The sequence below is a fragment of the Camelus ferus genome, chromosome 9 (assembly GCF_009834535.1).
Source record: "Camelus ferus isolate YT-003-E chromosome 9, BCGSAC_Cfer_1.0, whole genome shotgun sequence".
NCBI classification, from domain to species: Eukaryota; Metazoa; Chordata; class Mammalia; order Artiodactyla; family Camelidae; genus Camelus; species Camelus ferus.
The window spans coordinates 60,772,114-60,792,406 of NC_045704.1; the positions used below are offsets into that span (position 1 = coordinate 60,772,114).

Below are 20,293 nucleotides of genomic sequence, written 5' to 3' on the forward strand. Positions count from 1 at the left end.
TCCACCAAGCAGACATAGCAATCATAAATTTATACATAACAAACAACAGAATTACAAAATATTGAAAGCAAAAACTGAAAGTAGTGAAAGGAAAAATAAACATTTCTATAACTGTAATTGAAGACATAAACACTCCTCTCTCAATAGTCTACAGACCTAGACAGAAAATCAGCAAGGATACAGAAGAATTCAACCAACTGGATCTAAACAATATTTATAGAACACCCAACAGCAGTAGAATATACATTTGGTTCAAGCACAAATGGAACACATACCCAAGGGAGACTACATCCTACACCATAAAAGAAACAGCAAGAAATTTAAAAGAACTGAAATCATAGAGTGTCCTCTGATCACAATGGAATCAAACTAGAAATAGAAAACAGAAAGCTAACAGGAAAATCTCCAAACACTAGTAAACTAAAAAGCATACCTCTAAATAATCATTGGATCAAAAGGAAGTCTCAATGAGAAAAAAAATACATTGAGCTAAATGCAAAAGAAAATATAATGGATCAAAATTTGTGAGACATAGCTAACACGGTCCTGAGAGGGAGATTTCTGTCACTAAATGCTTATATTAGCAAGCGGGAAGACTCCCACTGATACTCTCAGACTACCACTTCTGGAACCTAAAAAAGAAAAAGAGAAAAAGAAATCCAAAGCAAGCAGAAGGAAGGAAATACGAGCAACAAGTAATAAAATGGAAAAAAGAAAAACAGAAAAAAAATCAATGGAACAAAATGTTGGTTCTTTAAAAAGATCAATAAAATTGGCAAAACGCTATCATGACTGACAAGTAATTAAATTAGAAAGGACACAAATCACCAATATCAGGTAATAAAAGAGGAGGTATTTCAGACTCTGCCGATATCAAAAGGGATATTAAGTTAATACAATGAACAACTCTACACATATAAATTGGAAAACTTTAATGAAATGAACCAATTCTTTGAAAATCACAAACTGCCCCAACTCACAATACAAAACAGATCACTTAAATAGTCCTATAACTTTTGAAGAAACTGACCTCATAATTTTAAAACTCCCAGAAAAGAAACCTAAAGACCCAGATGATTTCACTGGAGAATTCTCCCACATGTTGAAAGGACTAACATCAATTCTACACAATCACTTCCAGAAAACAGAAAAGGACAGATATTTCACAATTCATTTTATGAATGTGGTGTTAGCCTGATACCAACACCAGACAAAGATAGTACAAAAAAAAAAAAAAATCAAACTAGAGACCAACATAGCTCATGAATGTAGAAGCAAAAATCCTTAACAAAATATTAGCAAATAAAATTGTGCAACATACAAAAAGTATATGTCATCCAGAGATGTAAGGCTGGTTCGGTATTTGAAAATCAAACATATGTTATTCACCATATTAGAAGGTAGAATCACATGATCTCTGCATTTCATGTGGAAAATTGCAAAGTGACATATTTGACAAAATTCAACACACATTCATGGTAAAAAAAAAAAAACTAAAACAATATTGGAATGAAGGGATACTGGATGTGCTGAAGTTGAGTCAACAAGACCAAGCAGCAGACACTCAACGAGGGAGGGCCTGTCCCCTCCCCACCCACCCTCCTGCCGGTACCTCAGAGGCGATGGACGTGAAGCTGCTGCTGAAGTGCACGTGCTTGTGGATCTCGCTGCCGTTGGCGGTCAGGAGCCAGGCGCCCAGGGCCTGGTCTTCCCTGGCTGACTGGTTGCCGTGGCTCTGATTCGGCAGCAGCTCCGCCAGGTCCCAGTGGTACGACGGCGTGGCCCCGACCAGCGCAATGAGGATGGCCTCAGTGGCCACGTACAGCTGAAAGAGGAAACACACAAGACCACTGATGCTGACAACGCAAGTGGTACTCTCACAAACCACGAGGGATCAGCTCCTGCTTGTGTGTTTGTAGGAGCGGAAGAAACGAGACACTTCAGAAACAGAGGAGCAAACGGTTCAAAGGAAGCTTCCTGATTTACTACCAACAGGGCCACCATGAGCCCCTCTGTAAAGCACCCTATGCTTCCTCCAAGGATTTTCTTCTATGTTGAGATACATCTGATGCTAAGGGCAGGGCACAGAGGTGGTTCCACACTGGCTAGGGTGTGGGGCCAACTGACATCCCTCATAGTCCAAGGACCCCCATCCCTGGGCTCTCAGATGTCTGCCTGTGATCCCTCAGCAGACAAAGTACATTCTTTACTGGGCGTGTTTGCCCTAATGAACTAACAGCTCTAGGTGATGCCTAATCTCACAACAGCTCGGGCTGGCTTGTGTAGCCCACCTTATCAGAGTCACAAACCCCATCGCCCTTTAGGAACCCTAAACTTCTCACCTCACCTACAGCCAATCAGGCACCTTGTGACCCTCCCTCCCTTATAAAAGACCCAACAACCAGCCCTTGGTGCGCACATGGCAGGGGGTGGGGGTGGCGGGCGTTGGGGGGTGATATTACTGACTCTGATTAGAAGACTAACATTCCAGCTATTTCCTCCTCAACACTACACTCAGTTCAGAGAAGGTGTCACCAGAGCCCAGGAGTATCTTGTTCTTGGATTCACTATCTAAACAAGAAAACACTCTGTGGCATAGTTTTAAATGTTTCCAAAAACATGCCTCAGACACAGACATCTATATATGTATATATATAGGGAGGGGGGAGGAGGAGAGGGGCAGAGGAGGGGGAGGACAGGCGCTCTATTAAAGCAAGGAAGCATAATATGTACCCGAGTACGTACTAAAGTATAGCACACAACTTACAAGATATAAAAAATTCAGGAACCCAGGAGTAGGTGTTCACATTTGTCACTGACTGTTTTGGGCTTGACAGCTATTCACAACTGCGTTTATAAGCTGTTGAGCCCTGGGCAGCCTTTTTCTGCTATGGGTCCATTTATATTTAGCTCTCATTGTTCCACGAGTACTGCAAGCTTAAAATTTATTAGGAAAACATAAAAAAAAAAGTCTGTTCCATAGTGAGACAGTCTTACTTTAAGAAATTATTATTATATGGATGGCTGAAACATTATGCTGTACACCAGAAATTGATACAACATTGTAAACGGACTATACTTCAATTAAAAAAAAAAGTTATAAAGAAAGATCCCCCCCGCCCCAAATTACTGCTATTCACTTAGAACTTAGGCTTTTAATACCTTTAAATAGAGTAAGTGTTTAAAAAACACAAAGCATGTGGTTTCTCTGCTGCATATAGTAACACCCCCACTGGATAGATGAGCTGACCCGAGATATAACAGGGCGGAGAGACTTGCCAACAGCATCATCTCCACTGCTGGGAACTCCCAGCTCCTTCCACACCATTCTGCAGGGGCATATTCAGCTGTTAAGTGGATAAGCTAAATCGCCGAAGGCAGAGTAATTTATCACAAGTAGATGATGGAATTACTGTCAAGGAAAGAGAAAAGAAGTCATGACATTGTGTGTGTCATAACAGAAAGCTAATGTAAAGCCCAGGATCTGATTTTTTTTCTCCCCTCCTCAGTAAGGCTGGGAGGATGCGAAAGGCAGCCCCCATCTATTGTGCCCGAATGACTGTGGGCCTCTGGAGATGCACAAAGCCGCCCCAGGTCAGTCTGCGGGGGTGATTTATTGTAAAATGCAAAGGAAAACATGTTTCTAGATTTATATCGCTTCCTGGCCCCTATTTGCATACTATTAAGGAAGTTTTAGAACAGGAGGCGATCAAGTTATAAAAATGAAAACCTTAATAATCACGAGAATAGATAGAGCACACATTTAGCAGTAGCTATAATTACAAAGCCACTCGCACCCGTTTTAGTAACTGCCCTTCCTGATTACAATCTGCTGAAATTTAATTCATGGGTAAAGAAATGAAAACAAAAATGGGGCAAAGGGAACTCAGATGACACAAAATATATGTTCTGGTAAACGTACTGCCTTCAATCCGGTAAAACAAACTAGTCATGTTTTCTCTCTAAGTATGCTTTTTCTGCTTTTGTCTCTACCCTTCACTTCACCCGGAAAGCACCCTCTCCTGCTGTGAATGTCTGGACCTTTCCCGTCCTTCAAGATGCAACTCAGATACCCCTCCTCCATCCTGCCTTCCTGCCAACCCCTCAGAAGCCCCCTCCTGCTTCTGCTCACCCCGCAAAGCTCCATCTAGATCTTTTTCATAGCCCATATCATTTTCTTCACTGCACTGTATTTATGTATTTGTGAGTCTAATTTTTTCCTATTGGAATACACTCTCCCTAAGGGCAGGATCTCTGATTCACATTTAGGCTCCCAAAGCAAATACCTCAGGGCCTAGATGGATGGTATCACGCACTCAAATCAGTAAATGAATGAATGTCCACGACGGAATACTAGAAAAGAACAGCAAATGCTTCTCTAATGCTAACTGTATGCCAGGCACCATTCTAAGTTCCTGCTGAAAATACACTAACACAATTTATTTTTATCTAGGTTATTCTAGGATAAGCAAATGTTCCAGGTAAAATGCTCCAAAGGGTCCTCTAATCTGAGGTGTATTTCATTTGCAGAGCCTGCCATTCTTGGAAGAAATTATGAAGCGTAGAAAGGAGTTAAAAAACAAAGAGGTAGTGCTGTTACACACCCTTGTTTGTAATGCAGGGAGCAGTGAAACTTAGCAGATCAGTATTATCTGTACCAGTCAGTATTGTTTCTAGCAGTCTGTAGCTGAATACGCACTTTCCACCTGTCTCATTTTCTCTGCCATCCTCCCACCCATACACAACACACACACACACACACACACACACACACACACACACTCCCAGGGACCCCAACGGAATATGTAGGGCCACGGCTTTGTGTCACCAGAGGGATCAGAAACACACGCTTTTCTATGTGGTGTCAGCCTTTTTGGCTTTGACACAAATGGCCATGCCTGCTTTTGCTAAAGGTAAGAGACAGAGCAGGCAGGCAGCTGTGAAACCGCATGATAATGCTAATTCTGAAAAGGCACCAGGAGGATTAGGTAAAAGGGGCGATGCTTAAACGCTGCATAGATTTCTGTTAGGTCCTTTACGCCAGAGCCACACACATGGGCCCCGCGGTCCTATGAAGTCAAAGATGGTTTAGCCCTTAGCTAGTCCCAGGGAGGCGCCACCCACACACGGAATAGGGGGTGCTTTTCCTCGTTTGCCTTCTTGGCTGTGACAGCGTGACAGAGCTCTCATCCTGCTTCTTCCCCAAGGGCACACACTCTCTCTCCCTCTGCCCCGGACTACTACTCCGGGCACACATTCCCCAGTGGTTCTGTGCGGAGAACCGCGCCCATCGGCACCTGAAAGCCACATCGAGAAATCGCCACCCGTTCTCCTTCGGAGTGAGACGAACATCTCAGATACACCGTCATCTCCTCCAGCGCTGCCTCCAGGGAAGGCAAACAAGTGCCACAGATGGCGGGGTTGTTTTTTCCCTTTCAGTGTCATTATAATTAGAAAAGTGACTAACATGCACTACGGGACTGAAATTTTAAAAGTTTCAGATGAACGTTTTACACGTAATTTCATCCTAACAGCATTATAAGCTTTTATGACACTCAGGAAACCGACAACGCCTCCCATAAATGACCTCATCACAATATCTTGCGCCGTGAAGTCACGGGAGATGCGATGTTCACGCTGTAAAGTGGGAAAGCTCAGCCACAGAGCGATTAAGTGGGTCGTTCAAGGGCACGTAAAGCACTAATGGCAAAACCAGGGTGAGGCTGGCAGCCACCCAACTCTGGGGCCAGAGCTTTTTTCAGAGAAAAAAGTGGGGGGAAAAAAATCAAAGATGACCTCATTACTGTCATCACTGCTAGTACCTTATGCACTTAGTACTCAGCTTATCTGACTGACGCGACCAAAAGCATTCCATGAGCGTGACCACATCATGAAGGCAGCACCAGATGCCCAGCCCGAAGTGGGCATTCAACACACATCTGTGGGGCGACTTCCTGATACTGCCTACTTTCTCGTGTTTTAAAAATTCAGTGATTAGTCCCTGAATAACCAGTGTCTCTGAGTCCTCTTCCTTCCCTAACTCTGATTTATCCACAGGATGTCACCAGATCAGTCTCCCTGAGACATTCCTCATGAACCTCTTTCAGTCACAACATGTTCACGGACAAATGACAAATGTCCTAGCATCCAGGTTCCAACCACATGGCCCAATTGCTACCCAATCTGCATTCAGGCTGTCTGCACTAGCCTATCCAGTTCCCCAAACATGACTTTTCATGGTGTGCTGTGAGAACCATATGGAATCTGTATTCCTGAGCCTGAACCTCAGCTCCAGCCAATCAAAACTCCCCTAAACTTCACATTTTCCTCTAGTGGGACCACACGCTAGCAGTATGTCTTTATCTCATTCATTCATATCTAACTGATCTATTCTGGGGGCCAAGGGGATGTTTCTTTAGCCAACAGTAAACGGTAGGGCACCACACAAACACCACGCATCAGGGCCTCCCAAGCTTTGACGTGCAGGGTCTGGTTCCGTAGGCTGGGACAGGGCCTGAGAGTCTACATTTCTAACAAGCTCTGGTGCAGTCAATGCTGACGGTCTGGGCCACACTTTGTGTAGCAAGGGTCTAGGTTATTCCTCTTCTATACTTTTTCCAGTGTTATGTTTTTCCATCTGAAACGACCTTCCCACTTCTCTCTAAACCCAACCTTTAAAGTTCAGCTTAAGCTCAGCCTTCTTTCTAAAATTTCAGCAAACCACCGTGGACTCTGCTGATGTCTCCTTTCTTAATTTCCAAAGCATTCAATGGCTGTATTATTTACTAGGGAAATATTATTTTGTACCATTACTTGACCATATAGAGATAGTTCAAATTTTCTCTTCTAATGATCTATCATCTCCCGAAGAAACCCTAACTTACCCTTCTACATCCTTTTGAGAAACCCAACGCACCACTGTGTCTCAGCCTATGATACACATCATTAATTCCTTGCATGATAGTGTGGCAAAAAAAAAAATGATGATGGATTAAAAACCAGTTACTCTGGAAACTAATCTTGGTTCCAACCACTGATTAAGACTTTGGACACGTTATTTGACCTGCATCTGTTACTCTCTATCTCCCAAATAAAATGGGAACACCACCACCTGACCACCTTCTGTTATTTCAGTTCAATTTTTAAGAAATTTTAGTATCAACACTTTGCAACACAGTGTATTATGAGCCTCGGGTGATAACAATGATGAATAAAAAAACATTGTTTCCTTCTAAGCGCACACATTCAAGTGAGGACAACAAAGATACCCAAAGCCATGAATACAAGGCAGGGATGGACAAATGCTGTGTTAGCCCGAGTGGAAGTGAGTTAATGAGAACACGAAGAAAGCAGACGTGACTTCCAACTAGGGGAATAAGGAAACCGTTGCAAATGTGACACCTGAGCCAGGCAGAGGAAGACTGCTAGTGGTCTATTCAACACAAAAACCAAGGAAGGAATTCTTAGGCCAAAGAAAGAGTCAAATCAGAGTCAGGGTAGTAAAGAACATATATTTAGCGTTCTTTCTAGAAGTATTACAGGGCAGGCTCAGCCTTCCCCAAACTTCAGTCCCCTGTGTGCCCCCTGCTAGGGTTTTACGTGCCCATTTCTGTTTTCTATTATGTACTTAATGGTCTGCTTTTAAATTGACTCAATTTTTTTAAGTTAAGTAAATTTACAGCGAAATAAAATGGTATATCAATACAAGTCTAACTGGTCAGATGGAACCATCAAAATAAACACCCTGTTACAATGCCAAGTGTTGGCTGGGACGTTTTTATGTAAGATGGGTCACCAGAGATATTTTTGGGCAAGATTTGGAAGGAAGGGAGAATGCAAAGGAGCAGCCATTGGTTTTCATGCTCAGAAGATTGGGGCAGGTGCTTCTGTGCCTCACGTCCACTGCACTGTCACATCTTCGCTGCTTCACCTCGTGGGTGTGACACAGCAGCTGGACCTGCTACTGACCCACATTGCCCTGGACCTTCCTTTAGCTTCTCTGACTCTTGGGCCAGGTGTGTGTTCAGTTCCAAGGTGAAAGGCATTTGCTTCATCAAGGATGCAGGCAGTGAGAATGACACAGGTGCCAGTCAGTTCTGATGGGTTCCACATCGTATCTTCTTCCCTTCCAGGCTGCCTTTCCTGCAGACTTCAAGCTCCAACATCAGATATAGAGGTCTTACAGGAACTGCCGAACCAGCTCCCAATTGTATTGGATCAAATCTTCATAATAAATTATTCATTGGTTACATTTATAATCACATACATACATACGATACATATACACACACATATACAAACACATACATCTCCCTCCTAGGAGTTCTTCTGTTTCTCTGGCTGAACTATGACTGATTCAACCTTAAACCAACACGGCAGAGTATTAGCATTTATAAAGCCTAGAAATAGGTACATGTGTGTTTGTGATGTTACTCTCTGTACTTTGTTTGAAATGTTTCATAATTCAAAAGACTTTTAAAACAAAACAAATGATGAATACAATAAAAGCAGAATATCATTATTCAACTCTAACTAAGTAGTGTTTCTGCCAAAGGCTGAACCTTCTGTAATTCTGGCTCATTCCTTTTGTTAAAACAGAAGTATTTGCAAGTGTTTTGAGAAAGGCTAGCACCAAATGAGACTTTTCTTCTCAGATAAACAGAAGGGTAGAAGAAGAGCTGAAAAGGAAATAATCCTCTCCCTTTATGAGTTAAAGCTATTTAATACCATTTCCACATACCACCAAAATCCACCACACAGGCCGTTCTTTGGGATGTCAGGGAATGCAGAGAGAAGATCAGATATAACCAATGTATGGAATCAAGAGCAAAAGTGAGAGAGGGAAGAGGGCAGAGATATGTCTTCCTCTTGGACACTGTGGAGAAACATTACGATAGGCGAGGATCTAAAATTAATTCTAAAGTAAAAGGAAAGGATGCTTAAGAAGTTCACACCTGGTACCCTCCATCTCATCCATAAAGCTGGGACAAAGAACATCTGGGGAAAATGAGAGGAACAGAATCATCAGGAATTTGGGCTTGAGAAGAGGGGTACACAAGGGACTGGGAGAAGTGAAGGCCTGAGCCAAAGGCTGCCCACGAGCATGGGCCGTGGGAGCTCCAGGACAGTGAAAAAGAGAAAACCACCAACCTACTGAGAACTGAATAAGCCCGTCCTGGGATGGCCATGCCCTGGAATGCTACGCTGCAGCCATTAAAAAATGGGGAGTTGTTCATTTGTGAGCACAGCAAAGACATCCACAGTACTGCTGAGAGATGAAATCAGGTTAAGATACAAATTTCTGTAAAAGCGACAAATGTACACGTTTGTGTAATAAGAAGCCTAGAAGGCTATCCGCCAAAACGTGAGCATGTTTTACTTCTGGCTGGTAGAAGTTCTGGTGATTTTTTTCTTTTCTCTTTTCTACATCTTCTCTTTTCTCTACAACCACCATAAACTATTTGTTGAGTACCATATGACTCCCACCGATGTAGATGTTAGTTTCTGTTTGATCGTTTGATCAAAGTTCGAGAGGAGATTTCCAATGGCTTTTCCTTCCAACGCAGACTCTCACTGTGGAGATGAGCCAAGCCAGTATTCTGAAAACCCCAAGGTCAACGCTGACACAATGCCAACTAATTGCGGGGCCACTGGGCAACTTTAAGAGATCCTGAACTTGCAAAAAAAAAAAAAAAAAAAAATCAACTTTTCTGATCCAGCCACTTCCAAGAGCACAGTGAAGACGCTGCAGGAAGCCACCTGCAGCGCAGCATCACGGCACTCAAGTCTAGTGTTCCCATCGCCATATTCACATTGTCTGCCTTCATATTTTCAATGGCTTTCCTTGTGCTGTCTTGGAGGGCAACACCTTAGAGCACAGGTCAAGCAGCTGTGGGTGGCTCGGGCCAGGCATGCTACTGGGGGTTTGGGTGCTATAGAGGTGTCAGGCTAGTTGCTTTCCAAGGTACATCCCAGTTCTTGAGATGCTCCTGGCTCAAAGAAGCTCCCTAAACCTTTTGGAGGCCTCCTACATCTCCGTATCCTTCCCAGATGGAAATCTGAGGGTCTGATAGAGTTGCAGCTTCATCTGCTTTACACCAGGGGGCAGTGTCTGTCTATAGACAACAGTTTCCCTAAGGCCATGGTGTGGACAAGGGTAGCTAAGGTCTCCTTGACCAACGGTGCCCCACTCACACAAACTGATGGAAGGAACACCAGGCAAAGGTTCCCCAGATTATCATCCACGCTCTGATCCATTGTGTGGGGGCAGGAAGAAGGAAATCTGAGGGTCAGCATGGCATAAAATTTGCTCAGACTAGCAGAGAACCCTGGTAGACGGTCACATGTTTTGGAGTCATGACAGAAGCTCTTACGAGTCCCACAAGTTCTCACCACGACTGAACCCTTGGTGGTGGTGAGAATCCCCAAGGCATGAGGACTGGTCTTAATAACTGCTAGACGATGAGTTCTTTGCTAAGGTTTATGGTATGGACTTCATCACTCACCTATGTTGAGAGGTTAGGACCACCAGCTGTCCATCTCAGTGACACCTCATCAAAAGGTAGCCTTCCTAAGAGTCTCATGGGGAGAGTGGACATGGAGACAGATGCAAGCAGGCAGGAGCCATTAGCTGGGGTGATGTTCTACACAAAGTTAGGAGGTAAAGCATCCTAACAGAACTCACTCTTCCTCACCCCTCCTGGGTGCCAAATGACCACAACTGCCAGCCATAACTGGTTAAAGGAATAGCAACAATTACTCTCAGACAGTGAACTGTAAAAATGCAGCATTCTCTCCTAGGTATGCAGATTTCTTATCATTAAATTTTTTTTTTAATTTAACACAGAAGAGCAAAACAAATAAAAGAAGATTCATGAACCCACCACAATTAACTAGTGGCATTTTATCCTATTTGCTTCAGATTTTTAAAATACAATGTTACAGGTCCAGAAGACGTCTCCCATGTATGCCTCCCCTGCCCCAGCCCCTCTCTGCCTTCCCAAGAGGCAGCTGACCTCATGAATTGCATGTGGATCCACCTACTCCATGTGTTCACACTCCTATGTGATTCATATACATTCATATGCCAAATACAGTACTGTTTCCTAGTTTTTAAAAATTTATAGTAAGAGTATGTTTCACATTGTGTATATGTCACACTGGTTATTTTTTCAGTTAACATTGTGTTTTAAGAGATTCATCCACGTGGTTGTGCATAGATCTAGTTCATTCATTTTAACTGTTACAGTCTATCAAAATTATAAAACTCCTTAATTATCCAGTCCCTTTTTCAGAGTCATTTAGACAGTTATTGATTTTTGTTATTACAAACAGTGCTGCAATAAACATCCTACACATATCTCCTTATGCACATGTTCAAGAGATGGTGTAGGACATCTACCTAGGAGTCCAATGCTGGTTGTCATTTTACTAGCCAGTGCCAAGCTGTTCTCTAAATGGGGTAGTTTCTACTCCTCATTTTCATCATACTTATACTGTTAGACTATTTACTGTTTGCTAATCTAATAAGTGTGAAATGGTGTTTCATAGTCATTTTAATATGCCTGTCCGAGATGACCATGGAAGGTAAACATCTTTCCATGTGTTGACTGTCACAGTTTCCTCTTTGGTAGAATACCTGTTCAATCATTCTACTTTCTAAAACACTATGAAAAGATACTTATGGCGTGGATGATCTGAATGCTCTTGTAGTTCTAGGATCTGAAAAATAAGATTGGGGCTATTAAAAGTTTCCATAAAAATAATTCATTCTGAAACACAACAGTACTGCATCTCAAGCTGAGGTTCACAGCAGCGTCACAATTCTGCTGGTGAAACTAATGCTTATTACAGGTTACATGTTCCTGTTGGTCAGTGGATGTTTTAAAGCCTGTGCAAATTATACAACAACCTATGATTCATAAGCCTGAGGAAAATGAATGACCTGGGGTCTCTGGCTTAGAACAAAGCATGGTCCATTTCCACTTTATGCCCAAAGGGATCAAGAAACAAAGAATTGTATTCCAGCCTTCCTCCAAACAGCACACACAAACACAAACACAAAACAGCGATGATGGCATCAACTCTGAACTGCGATTGGAAAATAGAAACAGTGATAAAGTAAACAGAATTATTCATATTTAAATACCACAGTGGGGTAGGTATAGGTCAGTGGCAGGGCTCATGATTAGCATGCACAAAGTCCTGCGTTCAATCCCCAGTACTTCCATTAAAAATAAATAAATACAAGACTTTCAAAAAGACAGTGAAAAATAATAAGCAAGTAAAATTTCAAAAATAAAAGCAAAACTAAAATAAATACCACAAGTAACTCTTACCCAAGGGACAGCCAGCATGTATATTTGGGGAGGAGGGTAAGAATTCTTCTAACTGCAAAACTGTAAATCTTATTGCTTATTCATAAGACAACCAGTTTTACAAAAGGCAACTGTTCTCCACTAGCTTTTTGCTTATGTACTTTAAAACCACATTATCACCATTATCAGAGCCCTTGCATCTTATCACACTGAAGAGAAATCTACAAAATCTGCATCTAATCTTTACGCGTCTGAAAGTTGACCACTATGGAGATTCCAAAGACCGTGTGTGTCTGCGAGGAGTTGAAGGTGAGCCTCTGAGCCAAAGGAGATTGGATAACAAGAATACTTGTGAGGAGCTACAGATGGTATCAATAATTCAAGAAAACAGTTAACCAAATGACCTTTAGAGTTGGCTTGGAATGTGGTTTTGTCCTCTTAGTTTGAAACTGGATGTGTCTGAAGTAAAGGGAGTTAGAACCATTTTAAAAAATAATTAACGGGTCTTAGAAGGAAGAAAACGCAAAAGCAGCTGTAAAGTTGCCATTGCTGTTCCTCTAGGTTTGGGTTTCTTCACAGAGGTGGGTCATCACCAAACGGCTGGTGCAGAAAAGGCTCCTGCAGAGACAGAGGCCCCTTCTCCCCGGCAGCCCCATCTACAACGTGCAGGGGTCCGAAGGGCCCCCCCCTTCTCCAGCAGAGCAGCTCTGCAGTTGGTGTGTACCTTCTCTGGGCACTGGCAGACACGTGCTTTGGTTTTAAAAGCAGACAAACATCAATCTCCCTCAATTTAAGCCAAGTCTGAAAAAGGCTTCTTACTTTTTCCTCTATTAGAGGAGGCAACCCCACAAGAATGATGAAAGCATCATATTACAGCTGTGGAACGGGGCTCTCCAGGACTCACACCCTGCAGGCCGGCTCGCCTGGCCTGAATCATCTCCAACTTGGTAGAGAGGGATCGTGCCTCTCACTGGGGCAACTGAGTCCTCATAAACAGGTAACAGCTGTGAAGAATTTACTTCTACCTGGACCTAGGCACCTACTCTTTGGGGATCAGCACAGCTGCAGGGCACCTCCCCACAGATAAACAGTCACTCATTGTCAGCAGTCTAAGAGCAAGTTCTTCTATGGTGAATACTGACCACATGTCAGGCAGAGTTCCGTGAACAGTTCACAGTCATGGGCTTAGACCTCTTTGGTACCAAAATCTAACCAACTAGATCAACCATAAAGAAAAGTAAGTGAAGGAAATTTAACAGATCCTGAACTCAGAACAGTGGCTTTTTCAGTGCCACATTCCACTCAAGACAAATTTATTCGAGGTCATGGATACCTGTCTAGGCAGGTGAGATGATGACACAGGAGGTAAGAGTGTGGGGACAGCGAGGTGGGATTACTCACAGGGAATCATGTTCCTGAAATTCTTGGTGAGAAGAGGAAAAGAATTTTCTCAAAGTATTATAAATGAACAACAGACGTCATAGTTATAATTCTATCCTCTCTTCATTAAATACTCTGTTGTGATTTAGCACAAATACTTTTCCCCCACAGGAAAGTGCATTTAAAGCTAAAACAACAAACATAAAGGAACTTCAGAATATTGCGTATCTGTGAACTGAGGACTTGTTTTGCTAGAGAAAGAACTGACTTCATCGATAAGGGCATCATTTGAATGGTTCTTCTGGCTGGTGATGAAATCAACCGAACTTTCAAACATTTTAATGCAAATGAGAATCACTAAGTCAAATTTTACCTTCCCCTCACCCCCAATCTTCCTGTTGAGCAGCTGACTTATGCAAGGTTTAAGCAACTGTTGGACTGTTGGTTATAACCATGACCGCCCTCCCTTTCCCTCTGAATAATTATCATCACACGTTAATTGTAATTATTTAACTGTCTGCCTGCTTCACCTCACCCTCCATAGAATGCAAACTTCACAGGAGAGGGGCTTTGATTTATCTGACATTGTAGCCCCTGCTAAGCACACAGTAGGCACTCATTAAATATGTGTTAAATGAAGGAATGAGTATCATGGCCGACTCAATAGTAATACTAATAAAGGATTTGCGGATGAAATGACTCTAGAATAAAAAAAGAATTGATGTCAAATGGGCCATTTAAGCTGGCAAAGGAGGAGTAACTCTTGCCCAGCAAAGCATATTTGTAATGACCTCAAGCATATGAAAGCCACATTTTTAGGCTGGAGTGTGCAACCGGTCTCTGAAGATTCTGTACAAGGAAGAAGTGATTCCGTCTTACACTGCGCGTTGTAATGGCACTATCGACTTTTATAAAAGTCTCAACCCAAGGGGGCTCCGAACAGAATGACCCAGCAGAACTTAAACCAGAGAGAAATAAACCCTATGCATTGAGAGCCCCTGAAATAGGGAGCCCCCCACCCAAATCTAGGAAAAGATGGTAAGTAGATACCAGCGCTGAAAGAGGCAGCTCTAGATCGGATCTTTTGTCAGAGGGTGATCAGGGCCCTCTCTGTGATCCGGATTCCAAGGTGACAGTGCCACAGGTTAAAAATTCCCTTTCGTATTCACAGCGTATTACAGGTAACAACGGAATTCTGCATCTCTTACTAACCAGTTCATGGACTGGTATCCCCTCAACACACTCCTTCCCCACTGGAAGGGAGGGGAGCAGGGCGCCTAACTGGCGAGGATCCGAGGCTTGGGCGGGCTCAAAGCTTGACAGGCCGGCCGGCGACCTTGGCGTTCCGGGGCCCCGGCCACCGCGCGGCGCCGCGCCCAGCGCCGCCCTCGCCGGGGTGGGGGGGTGGAGGCGGGGGAGGCTCGCCACACCTGGGGTGTCTGCAGAGCCTCGGCATCCCGGCCAGGCGTTGGGGACTGCAGAGAGGGTAAGTCTCGGCCGAGGCCAGCGGCCAGGACAACGGCGAGGGACTCACCTGCAGCAGCACGGCCAGCAGGAAGCACAGGTACATCTGGTAGATGCCCATCTCGCCCACCGCCTGGAAAGCCTCCTCCACCTCCATGGCGGGCCGCGCGCTCGGCCCGGCCCAGGCACCAGCGGGAGCCCGGCGCCTGCCCGCTCTGCCGCCGCCCCCTCTCCGGCGCGGCCCTCCCCGGCCCGCCCGGCGCGCGAACCCCTCGGCGCCCGGCACCCGCTCGGCCCTGCGGGCGCGGAGCCGGACGCGGCGCGCTAACGCGGGCGGGGCGGCGGGCGGCGCGGCGGGCGGCGCGGCGGGCGGCGCGTGTGCGCGGGCGGGGCCGGGGGCCGCGCGGGATCCGGGGGCGGCGGCCCGGGCGCCGAGGGCGTGCGAGGGCGGGGCAGGATCCCGGGTACCCGGGCCTCTGCGCTTCCTGTTAAAGATGTTTTTATGAGAGGGATGGGTGTCTGGCCCGCTTAAAGCGGGCAGGAAGAGGAAGTGGGCGCGGGCATAGGCATCCTCTCGGATGGAGAAACACGGGAAAGGCTGCTGCGCCTAAGCCGTGGGCCCTGCTTCGGGGCGGGGCACCTGATGACGGCTCAGCATTATTTGTCCTTTTATACAAATCAGTTAAATGAGGGAAGTGGGAATGGGTTTTAGATCCTTCGGAGAAGAGTGCTCTTCAACATTTCTTTCCAATCCTACTCTGTGTGGACTACTCTCTATGAACTCTATGTGGTTAGGTCACAGGTAACCAAATTCGTGCAAAACTAGAGATACATTTGATTATAGAATTATGCACGAGGTACTAAGGAAATAGAAAAGAGGAAAGAATAATTTGTGGGACACGATATGATGGCTGGCAAGGTGCTGGAAGGATAAATGGCAGTTTGCCAGGCGTGAAATAGACGAGGATGTAGCAGGACCTCGGGACGCCGCAGGCTACCTGCCTTAAGCCCCCTCGTTCCCTTCCACCTCTTTAGGTTGGTTTTAACAACTGCATAGTATTCCATTGTCCAGGCCATGGCCCCCAATTCAGTACTGAACAGAAGAGGTGACCAGCTAACGCTTTATCCAGGATTTTACATCTAAGAGTGAGAGAGGCCTATAGTTTTCTTTTTTTTGTTACTGTTCTTGTCCGGATTTGCCTGTAAGATTATAGTAGCTTTAAAATGAATTGGAATTGTTTGGTAAAACTCTTTAAACTATCTGGACTTGGCTTGTTTTGCACCGGGAGCCTCTTTATTACAGAGGTAGGTAGGTAGATAGATAGATAGATAGATGTCACATATTTTATGGCTTTCTGTTCTTGAATTACTTTTAGTTTTTTTCTAAAAGTGTTTCTATTTTATCTGGTTTTTCTATTGTTTTTGAAATAAACTTTTCATCCTTGTTCTCTTTGGGTTTTTAAAATCATGCTCTAGCTGTATTTATGCCCCATTTTTTATTTTTAATAGTATTCATTTTTATCCCATTCTTATCAGTCTTGCTAGAAGTTTGTCTACTTTATTACTTTTTTAAAGATCCATGTTTTATTTTATGATTTTTCTTTCTGTGTGTCTTAGTTTTCTATTTTATGGATTATATGAGTTATTTTCTTTGTTTTTGTTAGTCTGTAATTCTTCTACTACCTACATGACTTGAAAGTTTAGTTTTTTGCTTTCAGTTTTCCTTTTATAAGAATAATTATGCATAAGGCTATGCATTTCTAAGTACTACTTTGCTCTGTCCCACAAGTTTTGTCACGTGGTACTTTCATTGTCTTTAGTTTTAAATATTCCATGACACTGTAATGTTCTCTTTAACCAATAAGCTCTTTATTAGTGCATTTTTTAAAGTTTCCAATTGTTGCTATTTTTTAACCATCTTTTTATTGTTGATTACTAAGTTAAATGCTTTGTTAATACAGAGGATATTAAATCTTGGAAACTGAATTTTCTTGTGACCTAGTATGTGGTCATTTTAGAAAAGTGTGCTGAATGTATTGAAAATACTCTCCATTTGGGTGCAAGGTTCTCTGTATATTCAATTAAGCTCGTTAATTTTGTTAAAGTAGTCTGTATTACTACTAGCTTTTCCTCTGCTGGATATATGTTCTTAATAAATGTATCAAAATCTTCCAAAATGATTATCATTTTTGAGTTTTTATCAAGTTCTCTTTTTATTTGTGAAAGTTCATGAGAATACCAATCAAATCATTCTTTTCATCATGATCAAATGCCTCTTTTTTCTTTTAATGCTTTTTGTCTTAATTTTTATTCCATCTAAATGTTAATATTGCTGCATCAGGTTTGTGTTGTTATTTTCTTTGTAATCCCTTTATTTTCATCCTTTCAGTTTTGTTGTGTTCTAGGCATGTTTATGACAGGATTTTTTTTTTTTTTTTTTGGTCTCTCTAATTTTGTAGTCTCTGTCTTTTAACATGTGTGTTAAATCCATTTATGTTTATTGTGAATGATATATTTGGAGTCATTTCTGCTATTTAGTGTTTTGTGTTTACCATCTTCTTTCTTTTTCCTTCCTGGCCATCTATTGGAGTCTTAAAGCCCTTTTTATATGGCTATTCTCTCTTATTGCTATTTTGGGGTGCTACAGATTACATCATCATCATCATCATAATGATGATGATGATGATGATGATGATGATGATGATGCACTATTTGGTAGTCACTCAGCATTTTAACATCCACATAACTATACACTGTCCTACAATGTTTGTAGTTATTTAACATATCTATTCTCTTTTCAAACTACATGAGATTCCAAGAGTGGTTTATCTGAGAAAACTTAAGAGGACATAAAATGTTATGTTCTGGAAAACTTTGTTAGGTGACTCAAGAAGTGACTATTGTGGTGTCAAAACACAGATGAAGAAGATTAATGTGAAGTGTTTTAATAAAAAAAAAAGAAAAAACTTTCATTGTTAAGAAAAATTATACTGCACTTTTGAAAGTAATAAGAAAGCAAGAAAAGGACTATATGTCTTTTCAAGTAGTAATGAAGCATTATTCAACAAGCCCACCCCAGGATTATTTAATTGTTCAATTCTGTAGGAAAATGTACCTGTGTTTGACTTGGCTATTTGCTATGAATTAAAGTCCAGATACTGTGCATTTACTAGTAAATTTGTAGATTTTTGTTTGGTAGAGATGTAAATAATTATGTTTAATAGATAATCTGTTATTTCATTGCCCTCTAAAACACTAATTCATTTTGTATGTAATCTAGCAATCTTATTTCAACATTTTTTTTCTAGAAATAATCAGTTCCTCAAATGCTCTTAGAACCAGCTTTACCGTGTTACCGGTACCTTCATCCATTAAAATAAAATTGTTGGCATGAGTTCATTTTGTGGTGGTAAGAGAGTCATATTTTTAACTTTTGAAATTTTCCTTTGATATTATGATATGTGGGAGTGGAAAAATTATAAATCAATATTTTATGATTTATAGCAGAATTAATAAATTGAGTGTTAAGCAGAAATTAAGTTATTTCATCTTATTCCCTAAAAGTTAATATATTTTAAGTGAGCCAAAAACTTTTCTATATTTTCAGTGTTAATTCACATTATATTGGAACATACATGCTAACAGCAGTTGGTTATTGTGAGAACAGAATATGCAACCTGGAATGTGTCAGAAATGAGGTCTATGGGTTGACAGAGGCCAAGTACGCAGTGCTAAGGAGTTTCAACTTTTCCCTACAGATGATGGGGACTGAAGTGGTTTTTAAGCTGGAGTGGTGTGATTTGTAAAAGATGATTGGCAGCAGTGGAAAATGCATATAATACCAGTTGAGACAGTGTTGTAAGCGCCCAGGCAGGACCCAGTGAGGGCCTGAGGGCTTAAACCAGGACAATGATAATAGGGATGGAGAAGTGAAATCAAATGTAAGGTAAAATATGCAAAAATTGATAGTGATTCATTTTGCAAAAGCATAAGAGAAAGAAATCAGCAATGATCCCTATATTTCTGGCTTCAATAACTGGGAAAGGGAGGCAGTACTGTTAACTGAGATCGTGAGATAGGGAATGCAGAAGGTGGAGCAGGTTGGTGGTGAAAGGTTGAAAGGTCTAAGACAGGAGTGGTGGAGCCCAGAGGCATTGCTATTTTAAATGGTCATTGCCACTTTAAGATCCTGCCCTTCCCCCTTAACCCACCCAGGTCCCTGCTGGATTTCCTTGCCCTAATTTACAGTCCCTGCCAGAGCTTCTGAGCACGCGCTGAAGGATGAGCTGGACTAATTAAAGCTCTCCTGAGGCTCAAGGTATTGCATCTGTGGCTCTTAGCAAAGAGTTCCATTTTGAGAGCATATTTTCTCCGTCTGACCATTCTTTTCTCATTTTTCTTTTTCTTAAGTCCTTTCCTACCATAATTTTATAGTACTTGTATCTTTCTTTTTATAAGCTAGGAGTAATGAAATTTTTTTAAATAATAAAGTAAATAATGTTTAGAATAGAGTGTCTGTCAAATATATACCTTTGGGGCTGTGAAAGGAAGAAAGCTTAAATTTAGCTGGTAAATTACATAAAGCTTTGAAGCAAATATACTCAATCACCATCATCTTCTTTCTTTTATTATAAAACCTGCACACCTAACCACTGTGTCATTTCATGCCTTTTGCTTAATTGGTAATTTTGTGTCCCAGAAGGCTACTGAAATTTGGTGTGTAAGATAATAGACTTCATGTGTGTGAAGTGTTATTTCAGATCCTTGGAAATCAATGTTGTATACTTGCCTAAATGTACCCAGGGTTATTAGTGTTTTTAAAAAATCTGAAGAACATTTTTCCTTCCGCATAAACTTCTTCATGCTGAGATAACTCTTTATTGTTAGTATGCCACAGCAACGTACCTCAGTACAGATAGCCAAAGTACCAAGACCTCTGTCAACATTAAGTTGATATAAACACAGCAAATACGATGGGAATGACCAGATCACAAGGAGGCCAGAATTTGTGGGCAGATGTCTGGGAGGAAGAAGCAAGAAGACAGAGGGAGAAAAAGCAAAAAAAAAAAAAAAAAAAGTAAAAAGAATTAGCAGATTAGCAGTGAGATGGACGTGTCTCCGTCATCTGGCCT

General features: G+C 42.3%; 1 protein-coding gene across 5 annotated transcripts in view; it reads right to left on the reverse strand.

Annotated features, from left to right (window-relative positions):
* The window catches only part of SLC22A15 (solute carrier family 22 member 15), a 73,717-nt gene extending 58,253 nt beyond the window's left edge, over window positions 1-15,464 (reverse strand). For 2 of the 5 annotated variants that reach the window (XM_032486967.1, XM_032486966.1), the window contains exons 1-2: window positions 15,232-15,464; window positions 1,613-1,825 (exon numbers count right to left, since the gene is read on the reverse strand). In XM_032486967.1, the coding sequence (XP_032342858.1) occupies window positions 1,613-1,825; window positions 15,232-15,318 (300 nt within the window). In that variant the 5' untranslated portion in view covers window positions 15,319-15,464. The remainder of the gene's footprint in view (window positions 1-1,612; window positions 1,826-15,231) is intronic. The other 3 variants (XR_004322599.1, XM_032486964.1, XM_032486965.1) reach the window with 3 other exon arrangements.
* Between the last annotated feature and the right edge of the window lie 4,829 nt (window positions 15,465-20,293).